Source organism: Rhinolophus sinicus, chromosome 12 (genome assembly GCF_057876585.1).
Source record: "Rhinolophus sinicus isolate RSI-liver-muscle chromosome 12, RSI-T2T, whole genome shotgun sequence".
Taxonomy (NCBI): Eukaryota; Metazoa; Chordata; class Mammalia; order Chiroptera; family Rhinolophidae; genus Rhinolophus; species Rhinolophus sinicus.
The window spans coordinates 10700063-10724190 of NC_142512.1; the positions used below are offsets into that span (position 1 = coordinate 10700063).

General features: G+C 40.8%; 1 protein-coding gene across 3 annotated transcripts in view; it reads right to left on the reverse strand.

Annotated features, from left to right (window-relative positions):
* The window catches only part of DNAH9 (dynein axonemal heavy chain 9), a 316438-nt gene that overhangs the window by 157276 nt on the left and 135034 nt on the right, over positions 1-24128 (reverse strand). For all 3 annotated transcript variants that reach the window (XM_088801911.1, XM_088801910.1, XM_088801912.1), the window contains exons 29-33: positions 21499-21656; positions 18563-18701; positions 16110-16397; positions 8809-9019; positions 1630-1757 (exon numbers count right to left, since the gene is read on the reverse strand). In XM_088801911.1, coding sequence (XP_088658037.1) covers positions 1630-1757; positions 8809-9019; positions 16110-16397; positions 18563-18701; positions 21499-21656 — 924 coding nt within the window. The remainder of the gene's footprint in view (positions 1-1629; positions 1758-8808; positions 9020-16109; positions 16398-18562; positions 18702-21498; positions 21657-24128) is intronic.

Sequence of the window (24128 nt, forward strand, 5' to 3'; positions counted from 1 at the left end):
TCCATTGGTCAGGGTCAACTACTATAGAAGCACTCTCTAAATTTTCTGAAACAATCTCATTCTCCTGTATTTCCCCCTTCCCCTTTCTGTGTGTGAGTACATACGTGTGTGTATGTGTGGTACACGTACTGAATCAGGAAAAACGTTATCTAAAGAGTTTAAATTGATATCAATGATTCAGATGACTAGACTGTATTAGAATAAGATTATTAAAGGAAGAAAGTTTAGGCTTCAGATTAGTGCTGTTTCTTTTAAAGTAGCCCCTTTGGGAGAACATACATTTATTGTGATGAAACTGTAAATGTTGAAGCCATCCTAAAACTTCTAATCGGGATGTGCTTTCTGAACAAGTTTAGGAGCAGCTACCAGCTTAACAGCGACTTTACTGGCATTTAGTTTTCATTGTTGATAAAAAAATAAAATATACTCTCTGTGAATAAAGATGGGTCACCATTGAGAATGTCTGACAGGCTCAGAATGTATCTGATCCTCAGTTTCCTTGTTTATAAAAAATGAAAACAGTAAAGAAAAAAAAGATTTAAATAGGTGACTTAAGACTCCTTTCAGCTCTAAATACTAAATTAATCTATGTGCAGAAGATTCTCAGTTATAACAATGCTAAAATCAGTGTGAGCAATGGCAGTGCCACTGAAGTAAGTGCAATGGTTTCTTGCTCGTTTGGATGAATCAGTTCTGAGATGTTATAAGGACACCAGTAAGAAACAAAATCATGATCTTGAAGAGAGATCTGTACTCCCACGTTCACTGAAACATTATTCACAATAGCGTAGACATGGAAACAACCTAAATGTCCGTCTCAATGAGTGAATGAATAAAGATGTGCTATATATATATATATATATATATATATATATATATATATATATATATATATATATATATACCATTAAATAATATTCAGTCATAAAAAAGAAGGAAATCCTACCATTTGTGAAAACATAGAGGGACCTGGAGAGTATTATATTAAGTGAAATAAGTCAGATACAGAAAGACAAATACTGTGGAATCTAAATAAGCCAGACAGAGAAAGACAAATTTGCGGAATCTGAAAAAAAGCACACACACAAATTCACAGAGACAGAGTAGATTGGTGCTTGCTAGGGATGGGGGGTGGGGGTGGGATGGGGGAAGAAATGGGTGAAGGTGATCAAAGAGTACAGACTTCCAGTTATAAGATGAATAATTTTGGGGATGTAATCTACAGCATGGTGACTATGGTTAACAATACTGTTTTGTATATTTGAAAGTTGCTAAGAGAGTAGATCTTAAAAGTCCTTACCGCGCCTGCGCGCGCGCACACACACACACACACACACACACACACACACACAAAGGTAATCATGTGAGATGATGGAGGTGTTAACTAGCCTTGTTAATAATTTTGCAATATATGTATTTCAAGTCATCATGTTGTACACCTTAAATTTACACAATGTTATATGTCAATTACATGTCAATACAACTGGAAAAAATTTAAAAAACAAAGATACTGGTAATTCTTTACTCAGGGCCAGCCCTTATGTGGAATAGCGATTTCCAAATGTGTCAGGGGGACTGGTTTAATAGATGATTAAGGATGACGTGGGGATTTCCTTTCCCCCTCAATACCTTGTTGTCATCCATGACAGTGTTCAGAGACTCAATCCACATTGGATCTATGTCACCATCCAGTAAAATCCACTTGGGCCCATCATGGGTGATATTGGCAAGCTCCCGCATGATGGAAGAGAACAATCCTGAAAGGAACCACAGATATCTTATTGTCCTTTCACCTTCCATCTTTCTCTTAACACAGCCTTTCCCTATTGGCTACAATACTCAGAGGAGTAAATATCAATACTCAGGGGTAAATATCAAAGGTAGGTCAGAATTGGCTTTGTATCCTACTCGACCACACATGCAACAGTGCCCAAGGTGCCACTCTGTGCTCCAGTCTGACTTTTTGTAAGAACAACAGCAAAATCAACAACAAAACTTGATAGAGCTAGATTTTTAAGTGACAAAGAACCCCAGTGAATCATTTCAACAGCAACTGTGACATGATGGAATTACATAAAACCTTGTTAGGTAAGGATTCCATCCTTTGTAATCTCAGCCTGGGCAAATCTTGTCAAATGCAGACTTTGAGAGAAGGCCCAGTGTGATACTAATTGGCACTACATGAAATTTATATCTTTTGTGGACAGAATTGACTTTTATGATACTAAGCTTTCTCAAACAATAATATGACATGTCTTTTCATTTATTCAAATATTGTTTTATGTGTCTTAATACATTTTATAGCATTTTCAATATATCTCTTTGGCCAAATCTATTCCTAGACATATCATAATTTTTATTGATCTTATGAATGGCATTTTTCCCCCTGGACTTCCATTTTTACCTGGCTACTGCTAGTATAGAGAAAAGCGGCTAAATCTTATGCATTTATTTTATTTTCAGTTACCTTTAGTAAATTTTCTTATTAATTCTAGTGATTTTTCAAAAATTCCTCTTGAGTTTTCTAGGTATAAAGTTGTATAATCGGCAAAAAATAAATTTTCTCCTATCTTCTAATTTATACCATGCATCCCATTTTCTTATCTACTGCATTTTCTAGAATCCCATCAAGCAATGTGGAATAACGTTGATAATCGGTCTCCCTGACTTATTCCTGATTTTAAGCGCAATGACTTTACTTTCTCATCATTCAGAATGCATACTTTTTCCTTTTGGCTTTGGGCAAAGAGTATCATATTTAAGGGATTTCCTTCCATTCCTATTTTACTTAGAATTTAAAAAATTAGGAACAGATACTGAATTTTTAGCATCCATTGATTGATCAAATAATTTTCTCTTTTAATTTGTCCATTCGTTATGTTAATATTTCAAACATTAATTGATCTATCCTGACATTCCTGAAGTAGATTCTACTTAAAGTATATTATTTTTTTGAGATATTGTTGGATTTTATTTATTGATATTTTATTCATAATTTCAGAATCTACATTAATAAGTGAAATTGGGTTATTTATTTATTTTTTTGGTTCTATATAAAGGTTGATATCAATATTTTTCTTGCTCTGGTGGAGGAGATCTAAGATGGTGAGTAGATAAACACTGTGCCTGCTTTTTCCATGAACACATTAAAATTACAATTAAGTTATAGAAGAATCAACCTGGAGAACCATCTGAAATCTGGCTGAACAAAAGTTTTATAATTACAAATATAAAGAAGAAACCATGATGAGACTGGTAGGAGGGGCAGAGATTCAAAATGGCCTGTCCCCAAACCTCCCTGTGCTGGATGAAAATTGCGAGGGATATCTTGGCTGCAGATGTTCCCCCCCAGAGAAGCAAAGGACCCCAGCCCCACTCCAGGATCCCCAGCCAGGAGTACAGGTGCCAAGAGGAGCCCCCACAACATCTGGCTGTAAAAAACAGTGGGGATTCTGACCATCCGGGTGAGAAAGATGGCTGTCGGAAACCCAGACATCCTTTTAAAGGGACCGCGCAGGTCCTTACTTGCTCGCAGGCCCTCACCTTGGGCTCCGGGGAAGTGACAGTGACTCAGGGAGTGAAAGAGGAATACAGGGAACAGACTAAGGTGTGTGGCTTCGAGCCAAGGCTGGAAGACACTGCTATATTCCCTGTGAAAATTCCCCTTCCCATGCAGCTGGTCGCCATCTTTAATGCATTGAGCCCTCCCCCTATGCTTACAGCTAAATCTGAATCTGATTGGTCTGGTGAGCTCCGGGGCTCTACCCTGCTGACTCCCTGGGACCCCACCCCACCCAACTCCCCCAACTCTGGAGGCACTTTCTCCTTCAGCAGCAAGCCCCACTGGCATTTCACTCTTTCTTGGAAAACTGTCGGAGTCCATAGACTTCAGGCAAGCGGCGAATGCCCTCGGTGTGCTCTGAGACTTTTGCTGAGTCACTCCAGGCTCAGCACTGGCACCAAACCAGAGTCTACATTAACATGGTGACCACAACACTTCCCACTGTAAGGGCTCCCTGAGACCCTGCTTCACCCAACTTGCATACCACTCTGGGCTTTATTGGCAGCTGAACTTTAAGGGAGCCTGCAGGTGGCAGCAGGACTTGGGGTGTCCTGGCTTTTTGTGGCACTACCCCAGGCCTGGTACTGGTGGTAACTGTCCTCAGTTTGTAGCATGGCCTCTCCCACATGCCTCCAGGTTTAGCACAGTCAGTGAAAAACCATGGATCACATCATAGCTCCTACCAGGTAGTCTCTGGCTGGTCACAGGCAGTGGGTGAACTGGACCTACCCTAGAGCCCCTCCCAAGAACCTCAAACCCAACATACCTGGAGGTTGGCTTCAGACCACAGTACAGAACCACCCAATTAGCCCCACAAATCACAACACACAAAGGGCGGTCTCAACAGGCACCGGAGCCTGCTGGGGCAAATCCTACTCAGTGGGTTAAGCCCCCCGCACAGCAGCCCATAAGATGTAGATGTGGCCAAACCCCACAGCCAGTTAGCTTGAGGGTCAATCCCACCCAATGACCAGCCAATAGCAATCAAGGCTCAACTATAACAGGAAGACACACAAAACCGACACAAAGGACACTCCTGGAGCACCCAGAGCAGGTGACTATGGAGACTGTGCCAGGGCCCCACAGGGCCCCTACTACATAAGGACATCAGGCCAAGACTGGGAGACATAGCAGATCTACCTCATACATAGAAACAAACACAGGAGGGCAGTCAAAATGAGAAAACAAAGAAATATGTCCCAAATAAAAGAACAGAATAAAACTCCAAAAAAAACACAAAAAACAACCAACTAAATTAAATGGAGGCAAGCAGCCTACTACATACAGAGTTCAAAACACTGGTTATAAGGATGCTAAAGGAACTTAGTGAGAACGTCAACAACAAGATAGCAAGCATAAAAAGGACATAGAAACCATAAAAAAGAACCAGTCAGAAGTAAAGAATATAATAACTAAAATGAAGAATGCATGAGAAGGATTCACCAGAAGACTAGATGAAGCAAAGGATCGAATCAGAGATTTAGAAGACAAGGTAGCAGAAAATACTCAATCAGAACAGCAAAAAGAAAAAACAATTTAAAAAAATGAGGATAGTTTAAGAGACTTCTGGGATAACACCAAGATTAACAACATTTGCATCATAGGGGTACCAGAAAAAGAAAAGAGAGAGCAAGGGATTGAGAACCTATTTGAAGAAATAATGACTGGAAACATTCCTAACTTTGCAAAGGAAATAGACATAAAAGCCCAGAAAGCACAGAGAGTCCCAAACAAGACAAACCCAAACAGGCCCACACCAAGACACAGTATAATTAGAATGGCAAAGGTTAAAGACAAAGAGGGAATCCTAAAAGCACCAAGAGAAATACAATTAGTTACTTATAAGGGAGCTCCCATAAGATTGTCAGATGATTTCTCAACAGAAACTTTGCAGGCCAGAAGGAACTGGCACAAAATATTCAATGTGGTGAAAAGTGAAGACCTACAGCTAAGGGTACCCTACCGAGCAAGGATATCATTTAAAATTGAAGTACAGATAAAGTGCTTCCCAGACATGAAAAAGCTAATGGAGTTCATCGCCACCAAACCAGCATTACAAGAAACGTTAAAGGGACTTTAAGAAGAAAAAAACATATACATACACACATACATACATATATACATACACACACACATATATACATACATACATACATACATATATATATATATATATATATATATATATATATATATATATATATGAATAATAAAATGGAACTAGCTATATATCTATCAAAAATTACTTTCAAGGTAAATGGATTAAAATGCTCCACTGGAAACACACAGGAGGGTTGAATGGATAAGAGAACAAACCCTTACATACGCTGCCTATAAGAGATTCACTTCAGATTGAAAGACACACAGAAAGCGAAAGGGTGGAAAAAGATATTTCATCAAAATGGAAACAACAACAAAAAAAGCTGGGGTAGCAATACTTATACCAGACAAAATAGACTTTAAAACAAAGGCTATAACAAGAGACAATGAAGGACTCAGCAATCCCACTTCTGGGTATTTATCTGAAGAAACCCAAATGCTACTTTGAGGGGATGGGTGCATCCATATGTTCACTGCAGCATTGTTTATAATGGCGGAATCTTTGGGGTTCTCTAGATATAGTATCATGTCATCTGCAAATAATGACAGTTTTACTACTTCCTTTCCAATTTTGATGCCTCTTTTTCTTGTCTAAGTATTGTGGCTAGGGCTTCCCATACTATGTTGAATAAGGGTGGTGATGGTGGGCATCCTTTTCTGGTTTCTGACTTTAATAATGTTTTTAGCTTTTCCCCATTAAATATGATGTTAACTGTGGGTTTGTCATTCATGGCCGTTATTATATTGAGTGAAATTATCTTTTTTATATAAATTGGTAGTTATGAAATAGTCCTGGGGATGTACAGTATAGGGAATATAGTCAATAATGTTGCAACAATTATGTATAGTGCCAGATGGGTAATAGACTAATCAGGGGTTAGGAAGGGATCACTTTGTAAATTATATAAATCTCTAACCATTATGCTGTACATCTAAAAGTAATATAAAATAATATTGAATGTCAACTGCAATTGAAAATAAATTTTAAAAAAGATAATCCCAAAATCATTTTAAAAAGACACTTCTCAATTTATTTTATGGAGCCAGAAATATCTTCTTTTAAAAGACATTTATTAAATATATAGCTAACATACAGTAATATGTAAGTTTCAGGGGTACACAATAGGTGTTCAACATTTATATACCTAAAGAAGTGATCACCATGATAAGTCCAGCAACCATCTGACACCGTACTGTGTTTTCACAATGTTATTGAGTACTATATTCCCCATGCTGCATGTTACATCCCCATGACTTATTTGTTTTATATCTGGATTTTTTTTGGGGGGCTCTGCTACTATGCAAAATTTTCCTTTTCATTAGTTTACTTGTTTTCTACTTCTTTTGGGGTTTATTTGGTTAATTTGTATTTTGCCAGGGGATCATGTATTCTAACTGTTCAAATATGTATAATTTAATTAAGTGTTCTCTTCTATTTTAATCTTGTCTATATGTAATATCTTCTAATTCCTAATCTTATATATGTTTACTCTTTGCTCCCATTAATCATGCTCATAATAAACTTATTGTCTTTACAAAGAATCAATGTTTATATTTATTTATCCTTAATATGATTTTTTGTTTCTTCCTACTTATTTCAGCTTTTATATTTATTAGTTTGTTTCTCCTCAATTTTCTTTAGATTTTTAATACTCTTTGAATAATTTCTTAGGATGGATACTGACTTCATTCCTGCTTACCTTGGATAATACAGAGAGCTTAGAGTTTTTTCTTATTGACTTCGGATGTGTCCCAAAGGTTTTTATATGGTGTGTTCTTCTTCTTATTGCTTCCTAGAAGGATTGCAATTTAATTTTCTATTTAATCCAGGGGTTAAGTGAGCATTTCTTGATTTGGAAATAGTAAAATTATTTTTGATAATTTTCTTGCTGTTTGTTTCCCGTTCTATCGCATTATTATCAGAGACTGTGGCCTGTAAATTGATACTTTTAAAATCATTATGGCTTCATTTGTAGCCAACTAAATTTTTAATTTTTGGAAATGTTCTATGAACCAACCAAGAAAGGAATATTTTCTATTTATAAGATGCATATTTCTATAACTATGTGATATATTGAGTTTGATGGTGCATTTCCCAATTTTTCTATGTCTATACTTATTTTTCTGTCTACCAGATCTGTCTAATTTTGAAAAAGGTGTATTAATATACTCTAGTTTATTTCTATTTTTAACAAGTTTTTCTTTAAAAATTAAAAGGGTACATTCCATTTACTTGGATGTTCTCTTGTTTAGTAACCACAGATTTATGATCAATGTAAGACTTCTTTGTCAATTTCTCCATATTTAATGTATTAAACAAAACTTTAATTGAAATTCCAACACCATTTAAAGTTTGAATTGTATTATGTGAGCTTAAATTTAATATGGAATAAGAAATGCCTTAGACTAGCTAAGAAAATTACACAAGTATATTAAGGAGGAACTTACCTCATCAGATATTAAATTTAATAAAATAATTGTAAGCAAAATAGAATTACATTAGTGTAGGATTAGATAAAGAAGTGAGTGGAACAGAACAGAAAACCAAGAATCAGAGCACACTATGTATGATAAGCTAGTGTTCAAATTCAGAAGGAAAAGACAGTTTACTTAATAAAGAGTGCTGGCTCCTTCAGTTATCCATCTGGGAGAAATAAAGTTGATTCTCTACCTTACGGCATACTAAGCCCCAAAATAAATTCCAGCTAGATTAAAAAATGTTAATGTAAAAAACATCTTTAGGACCAAGTTTATGATACTATATCTATAGCTGAAAGTTAGAAAGAATTATAAACAAAACAGGGATCCCAGATGCTAAACAGACTTGAAGACATAATTTCCTTTGTTAAAAAGTACATGGTTCAGGGAGAAGTCCATGTACTACTAGCTGCATCGACAAGCTTTTAGATCCACATATAAGTGAGATCACACGGTATTTGTCTTTCTGTTGGACTTACTTCACTTAGCACAATACCCTCTAATTCCATCCATGTTGAGGCTTTCTCTGATTCTTTTCACCTCCTTCTCCCATCCCAAAAAGACCAGTCCACTGTTCTCTCCTCTGCAGTTCACCCCACTATATTCAGGCCTGCCCAAGAGGCTCTGAGGGTAGCAAAAACTTTCTCCTAGGGACATCCCACTCTTACCATCCTTCCATTCTCGTGTGGCTGGATTGATGATGCCAAAGAGCTCATCGTTTGTGACTGCTTTGGGATTGAGGTCAGTCCAGACGGGGCGGCGTTTCATGATCTGATAGGTTTTGTGCAGGGACCTCAGCACCTGAGACTTGCCAGTACCAGCACCGCCCACCACGAACACGGAGTGCCGCACTGCCAGGAGCTCCTCCAGCTGGACCACCTGGGGAGACACGACAGTCAGCCAGGGAGACCGACCTGTCATTCACCTACATCCCAGCTGCTCTTCTGTGAGCCAGGCTGGCGTCTGAAGTGAGACCTGAAGTCCACAGAGGAAGGGTTATTCACCTCAAGATTTGATGAGGCCCAAAATGGAGGGGCAACACGATTCATTTAGTCACTTATTCATCATTCAGTCACATAATTAGTAGTCACCAACTACGTGTGAGAGAGTATACCAGTTGAGGGAGATTCGGGGATGACTCTTCTGCCCTCTGTGATCTCATAGTGTGATGGAGTCATGTTGACAAATTATTACAATGTAAAGTGGTAAGTGCTCTGATAGAGGTATTTATAAAGTGCTATAGGAATAAAGAGGAGGGAACAATTGATTTTGTAAAGATAAAGGGAAGAAGAAAGGCTTTACAGAGGAGCAGGGTTTTGAACTGGGGCTTTCAGGGATGAGCAGGAATTTTCCTAGCAGATGAACAGGAAGGCTATTCCAGGCAGGGGTCATAGCACAGAACAAGGCTTGTGTGTGACAGAGCATGATGTGGTTGGCCAGATGGTTTGATGAAGCTGGAGTCAAGGAGTTCCTGGGGACAACAGTAGCCTTAAAGGTCCCATTACTCTTGTTGTAGCTGGCATCCAGGCTCACCTTCCCACACTGTGGTAGTGCACTTACTGGAATGAAAATCCTACCATGTCGCTGCCATCACTCTGTCCTTTCAGTGGTTCTCCATAGCTTTGGTGATGAAATGCCATTCCTCAGGCTGGTTGACGAGACTCTTTTGCAGTCTAACCCAAATCAGCCTCCAGTCTTATCTGTCATCCCAACATGCACGTTTCACGTAGATAATTACTTGGAGTTCTTTAGCGATGCTCTTTCTTGTGTCTACGCCTTTCAACATACTGTGCCTTTTGTTAAGAAGTTATCCTTTCTTCTGCCTACTTCTGGCCATACCTACATCCTTTATTCTAATACTTATTGATGTTACAATGGTTACTTTTCTGTCTCCCTATTAGATTACCGTCTCCTTGAAGGCAGGCAGGACTGGGATCCCTCTCTCTATTGCCAGTGTCTAGTGAGAATCTGACACGTACTGAGTGCTGAACAAGTGTTTGCTGAAAATATGAAGGATGGCCCCCTTAAAAGGTTTTGTATGTCATGATCTAAAATATTTGAACTTCATTTTAGATCAAGTTTCTTCATATTTTGCACAATAAGATCCTTAATAGCAGAGGAAAGTGGACAGAAAAGGAAATGTACTGAAATATTAACAGGGTAGTGGGACAGTGGAAAATTTTCCCCCATATATTTTATTTAGTCTACATTTTAAAAAATGATGACTCCTATATTTTTGTAAAAAAAATCAAATTATACGGGTGTCAAAAAGAATTCTCAAATCATGCAACCAGGGAATTAGCAGAGTGATACTGCTAAGCTCAATATGAAGGGAGCAGATAAACGGCTGTTTGTGGGGAGCAGGATGATTAGCTTCCACTGTGGCAAGATAACTTATTGAGATATTAATTTGAGTTTTGTTTTCCATAGCATCAATAATTTTCTCTTCTCGATCCCAAGCCATTGCTGTTCCTCTGATTCAGGGCCCTAAAGCACCCAGGGGAGAATCTGGGCTCTTGTTTTCATCCTTCAGGGACCTCATGCAGGATCTTCCCAGATAAGGATGAGGAAAGTGGTCAGGAAGGGTCTCTGAGGAGCTGACATCTAAGCTAATATACAAATGACAAAAAGTTAACCATATGAAGAGCAGCAGGAATAGCAGTCTAGGTAGAGTGACACTGAGTGAAAAGCCGTAAGCTAAGCTTAGAGAGCTCAAAGAATGGGGAAAAGGGGGGGGGGGGGCAGAGTGGTATCAGATAAGGTAAAAGAGATACAGAGGGATCCGATACGCTGGAATTGGTAATTGAAATTTTATTCTAGGCACAACAGGAAGCATTTGGAGGATTTTAAGCATGAAACTGACCTGAGGTGATTGCATTAAAAAGTATCGAGGAGGAAAAGGAGAGGGAAAGGGGAGGAGGGAACAGAAGAGGCAGTAGCAGTGGTGCTCTGGCTATTGAATGGAGACTGTATTAGAGTCATTGATTTTTTTTTCATGAACAACTGATTCCCTGATACTGCAACAGCTTAAAATTGCTTTATAGTTCCATCAACTTCTTTTTGTTCATTTCAAAAGTATTATTGAGATATAATTCATGTACCATAAAACTCACATTTCTAAAGCATAAAATCCAATGATTTTGAGCATATTCAGACATTTGTACAAGCATCACTACTATTCAATTTTAGGACATTTCATTACCACAAGAGAAGAAAACCACACCCATTAGCAGTCAGTCCCGATTCCCCCACCCCTACCTAAGCCCGATGCAACCCAATATACATTTTGCTTCCATAGATCTGTCCATTTTGAACATTTCCTACAAATGGATTCATAAAATATGTGGAATTTTATGAATGGCTTCTTTTACTTACGATGTTTTCAAGACTCATTCAGGCTGTAGCATGTACCAGTACTTCGTTCCTCTTTACAGCTGAATCAAATCCCACTGTACAAGCATACCACATTGGTGTATTCACTTATCAACTGATAAATGGGCTATTTCTACTCTCTGTTATGAATCCATAAGCTTTTGACAGTATGTTTTGTAAGATGAATATATAAATATCACTCTACTTCCTTCTATCTTTCCATCTCCTATCTTCTTTCAGATACATTCTGCTTTTACATTGCCGTGTTTGATAATATTTACATCCTGTTCTGTACTTATATTTAGACATTCTATATTCTCCATGATTCTAAGACCAATAGTGGCTTACATTTTTATCACTGTAGATATTTTTCACTACAGAAGAAAGTATTTGCCTGGAATATATGGTGTTCTCTCTCTATGGGCCTAGTGTCATGACTTGTCAGAGGACGTTCTAGGCATCAATTGTTTTCAAGGTCAAATGGATACTCTTTTCTTACACTCTATATATTGATCAACATCAGGTCACATTTACTTTGTAAAAATCGTTATTAAATTTATTGGGGTGACACTGGTTAGTAAAATTATGTAGGTTTCAAGTGTACATTTCTATAATACACCATCTATATGTTGCATTGTGTGTTCAGAGTCAGGTCTCCTTCCATCACCATATGTTTGACCCCCTTTTCCCTCTTCTACCACCCTCCTCCACATTTACTTTTTAAAATAAAATTTAGACCATGATTTTTTCTCTTGGTGTTTTTAATTGCTTTCCTTTCTCTTTGTTAAAAGACACAACACAAGCCTTATTTTCCATAACTTAGAAGCTAAATAAAATACATAAAAACTTTTATCTTGTTAGTATATTCTTGATTTGAATATATTCATTTTTGAGGTCCTTTTTCTTGAAAACTACAGACTTCCTGCTCTAATTTCGATTGACAGCTTTCTAGGTCTCTAATAGCTATCATGCCTGGATTTCTTTTTTTGATTATTGATGTTTTGAATCCCATGAAATTTTTCTTGTTTTTCATCCTCATTTTAATGTAGTATGTCCCCAAGTAACCTATTCAAAAAAATGCATAAGAAATAAAACTTAGGACTTTGAAAATACCTTGAATGATAACTTGGTTTGTATAGAATTCTAGTCTTGAAGCAATTTGCACTCAGAACACTGAAAGAATGGTGCCCTTGTCCTCTAGTGCTCGATACTGCTGACTAGATGTTCTGATGTCATCCGGAATTTCATTCCTTTCCTGAGTCACCTGTTGCTTTGCGCTTATCCCTCATTGTTGCTGGTTTTCTCCAGTGTCTGGTGAGCATCAAGTTTAAATGAAGAACTGCACCGTGCTTCCTAGGAGCTGGGATGGGTGCTGTCTGCTACTGGATATGTGTGCAGGTCTCTCCCCAGGGTGGGAAGACTGAGAAGGAGATTTGTGACCAAGGTCAGATCTTGACCTCTGTCTTCGTCCTTTCACTTGTGTGTGAGTGAGAAGGTGGCTGGCCTTCCAGCTGAGAGGCCTCCAACAGAATGGAAGGGCTTTAAAGGGGGGCACTAGTATCCAAGAGCAGTCATAGCTTTCCCCAAAGAGTTTATTAAATTCCCTCAGACTTTTCTTTTTGGCTGCGTGCTAAATGCTTGCTGCATGTGGTCTGTATTCTTGGGAACTGAAGACTAGAATGGGGAGGTAGGAGAAGAGTGTGAGGAGCCAAGTGGCAAAATAATAGGGAAAACAGACTTACTGGTCCCCCTCTGGCTGTTTCAGTTCGCTCTCTCTTCCCTGCCTTCCTTCACTACCAACTCCAAGCCCAGAGCTTCTCTGGGGCTCTGCTGGGCAGGCTGGCCACCTCCTGGCCCCTCGTCCCCTGAGCCCCCTCCTAAGTGCATTCTGGCCCACAGCCCCCCTGCTCTGCTTGATCTGTCAACCTGCTTTTATCCTCTTTCCACATTTCCTGAAATTTATTGTAATATCTTCTTCCCAGTTTCTACACTTCAATGAGCTGATTCCGCTTTCTTAAGAAAACAAAACAAAACAACCAAAAACACCACTGCATTTATATTATTGCCTTTAAGGGATCACAGGATGCCATCTCAAACGAGAGCCTCACCAGGTTTTTGATGAACTAACTTTCAGAAGTTTCAGTGGACAGTGCAAACAAAAACTGGGGAGAAAACATCATCTGTTCCAAGAGCCTTTAAGAGACAACATCTGTCTTATCAGAGGAGCAGAAAGTGGTTATGAAAAACAAGGGAAGAAAACAGGATGTCGGCCAACTGACAAACAGAAAGGAAGAGAGTAAGATTCTGAGTAGGAAAAAGTGCAAAAACTGGGGAAAGAGGGTCCTACAGCCTCAGCAGACGCCCGGAGAGCCTGGGAGAATATGGACTGTCCTGATCCAAGTCCCAGGGCACCGCCTCTCAGGAGCCTCTTGGATTTCATTCATCTCGGGGGTGGAGGCGCCTCTTAGGATCAGACCCCTGGCATTCACGGCCCTCTGTGTATCATGGTTCCATGTTATCTTTTCAGTCCTACTGCCCACTCCCCACCACCCCAAAACCTTTTTCTGCTGCTCGCACCATGTCTGTTTCCCCATCCACCCTTTGCTGATCTTTTTCCCCGCTACCTGGAAGACCCTCCTGCCCATGGCTACCTTTAAAAAAATCTATCGACTGAACTTAAGAGGAGAGAGGTTGGAAGTCGGGAGAGTCAAGCTGGCAAAAACAATTACAGCTGCAAAGGACCAAGCAATGCTTTGCTTTTGTGTAATCCCAGAAATGAAATTGGATGTCGACTTGCAATACTATTTATATAGAGCCAGGGCTTAAACGCTACCAGTAAAAATCTTGTGTTCGAGAAACACCTGCTGGAGTGGAGAAGTAACCTGCACCCCGGCCTGTACCTTCCTCAAGGGGGAGCACTTTCTCGCCCATGAAACAGCTTAGTGGAGTATCTTGGAGGAAGTAACAGCATCCCTGTTGCCCCACCTGTAACGTGTCTCTCTGTCACCTGTCTTGCGGGGTTGGAGGGGTACCTAACGTGATACAGAATACAAAACCTCTCGTGAACTGTAAAGTGATTCATGTGATTCTTAAACACATTGTTGTACAGGAAAAAAATTCCATCCTTGTCCCCATACCCCAGACCCTCTTCTCTGGCACCTGTCATATCCTGCTTCAAGGAATAGTTATTTGTGTGCAGGCACTTCTACTGTAACAGCATCTATGCATCCTGAAAACATCACCTTCTGCAAAATTGCACAGTAAAAATAACAGGCTCATGGAAAAATGGGTTGGGGCAGACCACTCAAAATTACAGAATTTTGTATCCAAAGTCCTAAAAACTCAACAATGTCTGCTAATTCTAATTAAAAAATGCTAGAACACTTAATCCTCATATCTGTTAATCCTGCCTGCTAATCCTCTGAAGCTTTAAATCTGGGGGCCTGTGTTTTCTTTTTCAATAGGTAGATCATGGGCATACTCACTTCTAATAAAACCCACTTGAATTACAACTAAAGATCTGATCTCGATGGAACCTTCTTCATCAGTCCACTGTTTTAACGTCTGGGGAAATGAATGTCTTCACCTGCCCTGAGCCTCCCTAGAAAACAGTACAAACCACCATTGTTTCTACAATTACAAAACTAGTTATACTTACACTGAAGTTGCAGGGTTTTTTTTCTTAAAGTCTGTACCTGTTGCTAAATGTGTTCATTTTCTATTGCTGCTGTACCAAATTACTGCAAACTTAAAGGCTTTAACAATACAAATTTATCGTCTACAGGTTAGGTGGTCAGAATTCCAAAATAGGTCTCTTTGGGCTCAAATCAAAGTGTTGACAGGGCTGGTTCTTCCGAAAGCTCTAGGGGAGAAGCTGTTTTCTTGCCTTTTCCAGCTTTTAGAGGCTGCCCACATTTCCTGGTTCACAGTCCCTTCCTCCACCTTCAAAGCCAGCAATGGCCGGTGAGTCTTTCTCCCATGGCATCAACCTCCCTCTTTCAGTTATAAAGACCATTGTGATGATATTGGGCCACCCAATAAACCAGGATCCTCTCCCCATCTCAAGGCCAGCTGATCAGCAACCTCAATTCTATCTGCAACTTTAATACCCTCTCGCCATGTAACGAAACATATTCACAAATTCTGGGGATTAGGATGTGTGTATCTTGGGAGGGACATTATTCTTCCTATTACCCTAAGATTTGTTCTTTATAAAAAGGCTGCCCCTGATCAGATCAAAACATTTACAAGAGAAGAGAAATGCATATGACCCAACGTAGCCTCCCCGTTATATCACTTGTCTATAATCATGTATAAAGTAATTCATGTGAAAGAAACGCGTGCTCTAGCAGAGCAGGCGTGTCTGTTCCTCTGGTTAGAACATGAACTCCCTGATGTTGGGGCTCTCTCTTTTTCTTGTATCCCTCACCATGCATTCCACATCGTGGGTGCCCCAATAAATAGCTATTGAAATGAATTATTACCAAGTGGACAGATATCTGCACATCTGAAGCACCCTTTGCGTCAAGGATGAACTATAACCCGTTGTCTAAGAAAAGAATGAAGAGACAAATCTTGGGATGGAAACGCCGTGTACCTTGAGCACAAAGTTGTCCTCAGCCTGGAGCTTTAGTTCCATTACCGCCTTCCTCACCACAGCTTCAAAGTGGAGGTCTCTCCTCCGAGGGACATCCAGGGTAGGAAAGAGGTCCCCGATCAGGCCCATGAACACTGGCATGTCATCGGTCACAATCTTGGGGATGTTGAAATCTCGCAGGGAGCGCATCAGGACCTGGTCCTCAGGCCGATCGGAGTCTCCTCGCTTCAGAGACCCGGCCACCACCAGCACCGACTTGACGGCCCGCAGGCCCCAGTCGTAGTGGTCCTGAGGGAAGGCAGCGAGGGTTAGAGGGGAGTTGCTAGGATGCAGAACACCACATGCCAGGCTGGTGTCTGCACATGACAGGTATCACATCGATATTAGGTCACGTTGGTGGCCACGGCAGAGGCGTAGCAAGGAATGATGTAGGAGATCATGATCCCAGGATCCTGGTTCCTAGACTGACATACGTTACTTTTCTAGCTGTGATGGCAACAAAGCAGACAGAACATACAGGGAACTGGGGGTCCAGGAGATTAAACAGAACCACTCACAAACCTATCTAGCTACTCCTTGTACATCCAGGAGGGAGCCATGTTAGCTCTTAGAGAGGGTTGAGGCTAAGCTTCCATGATCTACCTTTGAGGCCTTCAAACTGTCTGAGAAAAGGAGTTAAAAAATAGTTACTGAAAATTTTGTCAAAGGTAGAACTCAGTGGTCACAAGTTGTGATAGTCGATTCTGTGGGAGAGGGGACCACACTGCTATCAGGTCTCAGAGCGGTGTGGTAGGGGAAATGGTGGAGTGGGCAGCTCACAGCTTAGAATCTGAACTCAGACAGACCGAGGTTCAAGTCCCAGCTCTGCTACCAGCTTCCTAGCAGATTGTTATTTAATTAGAGCTGCGATACATGCTACAAAGGACAATTCAGTGTGCAATGAAGACAAGGACCGTGGTGGCTATACCTGAACTTGACTGTCTTCCCTTCCCTGAGCCTGTGGACATCCTGTTCCTCCTGGCCTTGACTGAACTTATTTTCCATCAGTGCTTGACTGAATTCTACTCCGTCTGGTCTTCTTCAATGTTGTTTCTTTAGGGCAGTCTGATCCTTAGCCTAGGCACAGCCACCATGTCCTTTGTCTTCATTGCACACCAGACTCAAAGAAGACCAATGTGGGTACAGCAAGCAAAAGATGGTGAGGGCTGTGAACTGAAGCTCTGGAAGTAGGCAGGAGACGGAGCCCTGCACACGCTCTTTCGGACAGTGAAAAGGATATTGGTCTTTATCCTAGGAATGATGAGTAGCATTTTTAAATGATCACTCTGGCTGGTGGCCAAAGAACAGGCTGGATGGACTAGAGTAGTAGTGGAGAAGCAAGGAGCAAGGCGGTTCCAGGAGTTTAAGCAAGAGACAGGGGTGCTTAGAACTAAAGTGGTACAAAGAAAATGAGACATACTTGAGAAATATCCAGAGGGCAGAAAGAATGACAGTTCATTCATGATTAGAAGGAGACGCTAAGGAAAAGTGTCAAGAACTAGGGTTCCAGAATCAGTGAGTAAATGATGGCTGTACATACTTGAAGCAGGAAATGCAGAAGTAGGCTTGGAGTGGGGGCTGGCAGGAAGAGGAGCTTTAGATGCTGAGCAGGGGTGCTTTTCAGTGGTACAGACCATTGGATACACAGGTTCAGCGTTCAAAAGAAAGATTTGGTATAGAGTTGTGAAAGTGTCGCTAGCCTGGGAGTCAATGATGTAGAGAACCTAGAGAGAGACACAATGAGCAAGGGGCCTGGGAGGTATGAAGAGAACAGGAGAGTTTGTTTGTTTGTTTGTTTGTTTGTTTTAATTCATTTTGGGCAGATTTCACAGGGCTAAGAGCACCCACATTGTGGCAGCAAAGGTGATCCAAGTAGGAGAACCCCAAAGGGAAGTGAAATTCATTAGGAACAGCCCAGGGTAACCTGATTACCACCAAGAAATTCTCCACCCAAGGCATAAACCTTGAAGGTTTTCGGTCACGTTTTAAGGTGTTATTTCTGTGAGGGGATCTGCCCTAGGCAGGAGCCACATTTCAGGTCAAGCAGTGATGAAAGGCATGGGTTTCCTCAATGCCTACCTAACTCTCTCTTCCCAACACTCTCCCATCTCATATTCCTTCATATAGAGACGATTCCATCTAATGGTTTTACTTGGCTGCTGCAGTGTTCCAATGGTGATCAATGAGGCATTGCATTTTTAAAAAATTATTTGACCACAGAAATCCTTTGTTTTAATAGCCTATATAGCAACACCCTTTTGTTACAGAGGTGTTCAAATCTTTTAATATGCTATGGGCACAGTGACTGTCTATGAGAAGGATCGAGTATGTTTCCCTAATACATCAGCCCCAAAACCCATCCAGACTGGGTCCGTCGCACACGATTGATTTTACAAGTTAACTAGGGAGTGTACCTGTTTGGAGAGAAGCTCTTTGCACAACCGGTAAAGGGTGATGAACTTTCTGGCTAATAACCGGGCTTCAATGAATCCTTCTGCCACCAGCATGATTTCACAGATCAACTCCAAGTCTGGGACAACCATCGCACAAGGCCTGCACACAGGGAGACAGAGAGCCAAGACAGTTTTCCAACTACACAGTCGAAGGGGAGCTTGTAAAACAAGAGACACTGGCTGAGATCAGGGATGGAGGCATCTGTGAGTGTAAAACCTACTGTGTTTCCCCGAAAATAAGACCTAGTTGGACGATCAGCTCTAATGCATCTTTTGGAGCAAAAATTAATATAACACCCGGTCTTGTTTTACTATAAGACCGGGAATATAATATAATATAATATAATATAATATAATATAATATAATATAATATAATATAATATAATATAATATAATATAATGTAATATAATACCGGGTCTTATATTAATTTTTGATCCAAAAGACGCATTAGAGCTGATTGTCCGGCTAGGTCTTATTTTCGGGGAAACACGGTAAGACCTTACTTAGCAATGATTTCATTTAAGACTTGCAATTTTAAGATGAGTTAACTAAGGATAAAGAAAGTAAATTCTCTCGCCCAAGGTGATGGATGACAGCAGATAGGGGCAGAGTAGGGCCTACAATTCAAGTCTTGTAACTTGAGTCCAGTGTGCCTTACACAGGGCACAGATTAGGAAAGCAAGTTGCCTAGAATAGATCAGGGGCTGAGGGTGAACAAGTGTCTCTCTTGGTATCTACACAAAACTGAGAATCTCTCTATTCCTCATCCTCAAGACGTGTCTCCTCCAAGCCTAAATACTCAGGGCTCATTCTGTACTTACTTGCATACAAACCTAAGTATCTAATGCTGAGGGTTGAAGTGAGTACTTCTTAACCCCACCTTGTCACAAAATAGCATCTATGAGAAAACAGAAGGGGATTTTTGTGTATATTATATAAGGGTTTACTACTTTGATTTTTTTCCACCTCTGGCTCTAGAAACACTTGATTTTAAAATTACTTATTTTTAGTTAGTTTATTAGGTGTTTAATAGAAGCCTAAGATTGTTACATGTCTTTAATTCCATTTTCCCTACACTGATGCAAAATTTTAAAAAAGTTTCATTCAAGTACATTTGTCCTTTTACATTGCAAAATGTAAAATAAAAATATATTACAAATTCAAAAGAACAATCAAATACTTGGAAATTCAAAATTATTTTGCAACATGAAATAAGGTTATGTATCCATAGAATGTAATGTAATATGGTCATGAAAAATAATGCTGTAGAAAAGTCATTTAATGACATGAAAAGACATTAATTAATAATGGCAGGATATTAAACTATATAGGGTCTAATACCAAGCTTGAAAAAGAAATACTCGGCCCACAAACATGGAAAAGGAGAATGCCAAATGGTTACGCTGACTATCTCTGGATGATAGTATTGAGATGGGGAGAAGCAGAGAGTCCAGAGCCAGACGGCCTGGGTGCAAACTCCAGCTCTGCTACTAACTAGCTGGGTTACAGCTAATCCTAGTAACTAGGGTTACTACCCTGGGCAATTTGCTGAATCCTTCTGTTTTCTCACTGCACAAGGGGGATACAAATAGTATCCAGCTCATAGGGCTTTTGTAAGAATTAAATCTAAGAGTATATGTTTGTATTTATTGTTTTAAAAAATATTTTTCTCTTTTCTTCCCCTAAATGTTCTTCTATGGATACGTTATCTATAAATTCAGGGGAAAAAATAAAAGAAATAATTTTTATCAGGGTGATAACCCACCTCCATTATCTTCTGTAACACAGGGCTTATTTAATAAGTACTTGGTGTAAACAAATAGAAAGCCACACAGTATTCTGTGGCACCAGTCTAGACAACCTATTGAAATTCTAACAAGCTTTTGGTTAAAGTAGGGACCTGCCTGAAGAAGGACATACCATGCCACTCCCGTGATACAGGAATTTGCCACCCTGGAACAGCATGAGGGGCTTGAGCACACAGGGAGCTTTCCAGTGGCCTCCTAGGCCTCCCTGTCCCCAGAGGGCAGTATATGTCTCAGTCCAAAGACAAGAGACATACTCGACTTTGTCATAGCTCCACAGCCAGTAGGTGGAAAATCAGAAGCCATGAAGCATCTTTCAGTTTTCTCTTTTTTGGGCTGACTTCTCTTTTCCGAAAAAAGAATGGAGATTCCAGCCCCTGCTAGGAAACGCATTTGTGTTTTCTTATTAAAATAAAGATTTTAAAACATGGCACTATCCATGGTTGGCAAAGGTAAAGTAACAGAGGTGCTCGTGCATTACTACTAGGAGTATAATTCGGCACTACTCTTTTTTGGAAAGCAATTTGGCAATGTGTATCTAGAACCTTAAAAATGTTGCTCCCTGTTAACTCGATGATTCCAATTCTGGGAAGCTAGCCAAAGAAAATAATCATGCATACAGGAAAAAAAAGGACTTCTATACAAAGATGTGTAATACAGCATTATGCATGAATTTATTTTAAATGTTAGAAATAGTGTTAATATTTAACGATGGGGGACTAGTTAATTTCATTGTGGACCAATGATAGAATAAAATGCAGTCATGAATGAGATTTATTAAGAATATCTAACAGAAGGAACTACTTGTGATATGATTATGATAGACTAGGAAATGAAAAATCAAAACAATAGAAAACTGTGTGTAGACCACAAATGTACACTACAAATGTATGACTTTCAAACACGCATATAAAGAACCAAACACAATTAAGCAAAAAGTCATTTTACTGGTGATAGCATTCAAAGTGCCTTTTAAAATCTACTTTTGGGTATGTCCCATATTTCCTCTAACATATAGGTCATGTCTTTCTGGTGAGGAAAATAAAAGAAGCTTCTCTTGGGGCCTCCCGTGGGCAGGGCTGACACTCACCTGAAAAGGGCCTTGAGGTTCTCGGGCAGCTCTGTGCGGCCGGCGTAGCCTGGGTTCATGGTGATAAAGATCCCCACAGAAGGGTTCAGACTAATCTCCTCCCCAAGGAAGTTGAACCGCTGCTTCTTATCTCGAATTGCATCTTGAATGCTTTTCACCTGTGAAGGAGTCAACGGAAAATGCCTCCATTGCATTTCAGTGTCGAGACAGTGGCTGAAGGTGGGAACCCACACACAACACAGACACTTGTCCAGTAGCCCTTGAAAGCCATCGCCCTCATTTCTCTATGATGAAACGGAAGCACTGACCGGGGGAGTAGTTTGCCCAACCTTACACAGCTAGCTACTAAGTGGTGGCATCTGCACCTGAATCAGGCAAAGGGATTCCGGGTGATGGAAAGAAGACCTGTACGTAACTCCAGAGCTTGCTCTAAGGATTAAATGGAATAAAGTCATCAAGGGTTTAGCATACAGAAAATGCTTAAAAATAGCAGCTGACATGGAAATTGTTCTGTGCCCATCGTCACGGCAGCTGTGGTCCCCATCTCCGTTTAACTCCTCTCAGCCACTCACCGGTCGACGTTTCCAGAACAGACTGTGTTAAGTCCAGGGGACCCCTGTATGGATGGAGTGTCCTGTATGGTGAAAAGTAGCAAGAGCCACAGTGGCAAACGTAGGCTGCAGCCAAATTCCTGAGGACTGTTAGAACCTTGAAGAGATTAGGCTTTTTCTTAAATGTGGTCTGGAGCCACAGGGTATTTAAACTGAAGCTTGACCTGGTCAGATCTCCATTCTAGATCACTCTTACTAGTCATAGGCGGGAAGGGACAGAAATAAAATTCACCCATTTATTTTCACACCTGGTGCTTTGAAAAAAAAACAACAAAAACAAACAAACAAAAAACAACCATGTACTAAAATGACCAGCAACAAAAGGGGCGCACTTGTTCAGCAGGGCCCCGGAATGTCTCTGAGTATTTTCAGCCTCCCAGGGCTCTTGAAAGCAACACCTGAAAGATGGGGACAGACTAAGGTTTTTTTGAATGAGCCCCAAGCCCGTCAGCTATGTTCAGAGTGTTTCGAATAGCCAAACGTTCAGTGGAGCTTTGGCGGCAGGTGTGTGTGTGTGTGTGTGTGTGTGTGTGTGTGAGAGAGAGAGAGAGAGAGAGAGAGAGAGAGAGAGAGAGAGAACCTGGGCCTTCTCACACTGGGCAAGACTCTCCAGAGCCTGGAAGGGTGGTGTTTGCCAGAACCTGTGACAGTTTTACAATTAAGATTCAGCTCCTTTCCCAAAGTGAAGCTCTAATGACTGAGCGCATCTGAGCTGGCAGCAATTAGTTTGAGACCGAAATGTCTTTTCTAGTGTAGAATATCAATGCCGTTCTGGCAGAGGCAGCCTCAGCACCCAGCACGCTGGCCAAACAGATTACGCTCTGCTGGTTCCTGGGGTGCTTAAAGCTCAGCTCTGCCACGGAGCCTCTCACCAGCGTGCAAGCTATGGGGGTGCTAAATAAAGGCTGGTTTGCGCCTTCAGGCTCAGTCCTCCCACCTGTAAATTATACTGAGTGCTCACCTTGTTATGGAGCGGAGAGGTGAGCATGATTACCATTTACAAGTTGCTCTGGTACCTCTGGGTGGAGGCAAAAGCGAGAGCCCAGGGCCTTTTGTGCGGTTCACTCTAACTCAGCATTCCCTCCAGCAACACTGAGGCCCAGACACCTCCTGCTCAGAGAGAATGATGATGCACTGTAGGATTGGAGGCATCTGTGCTTTTGGGTCTGTTCTCAGGGAGTCCTTGAAGGAGCATGTGGAACAGACTGAGGATGCAGTTAATGGTGGAGCATCAGTGCCAGTGACAGGTTCTGTCACCTGGCTCCTGTAGGACAGGAGACCTCTGCTAGCATGTCCTCACTGCCTTCACAGCAGCTGAGGTCCACGGAACAAGGCATTGCCAGGTAAAGGTCAGGATCCAGCAGGCCTTGATCAAGTCCAGAGGTCCTTCAGGATGCGAGGGGAGAAGCAGGGGGACGGGATCATGTGCATTGCACTGCGAGCCCGGCCAGGTGGAGGTGCACACACGGGTAGGCACAGGCCAATATCTAAGGCTTCCAGGCATACTCCTCACTGCTGGGGATCTGTTTCTCCACCAAAGACTCATCATTTTCGGAGATTTTAAAGCCACAGGGAATAACAACAAAATAATAACTGACATTTACTGAGCACTCGATATGTACCAGATGCTATTCTGGGTATTTTACATGAATTATCCCGCTTCGTCCTCTCAACAGCTGTATGAGGTGGGTAAGTCTTCATCTTATAGACGAGGCAACCAAAGCAGAAGGCAGGTAGGAAACTGTACTATAGTCATATGAGGTGTTGACATAGGGGAGGCCAAGGGAAGGCTATGTGGGAACTCTCTGTACTACGTGTTTTTGCAACTTTTCTCTAATTCTACAATTTGTTCAAAATAAAAAGTTGAAAGGAAAAAAAAGACATTTGCCAGATGTCTAACAGTTGCTAAGTGGGCAACCTGAGTGAAAAACCAGGCCATCTGGTGCCAAAGCACACACCTCTAGTCTCTTCCCCAAACCGCCTTCTACCAGGAGGTGCCAGCTCCTCATCAAATATACA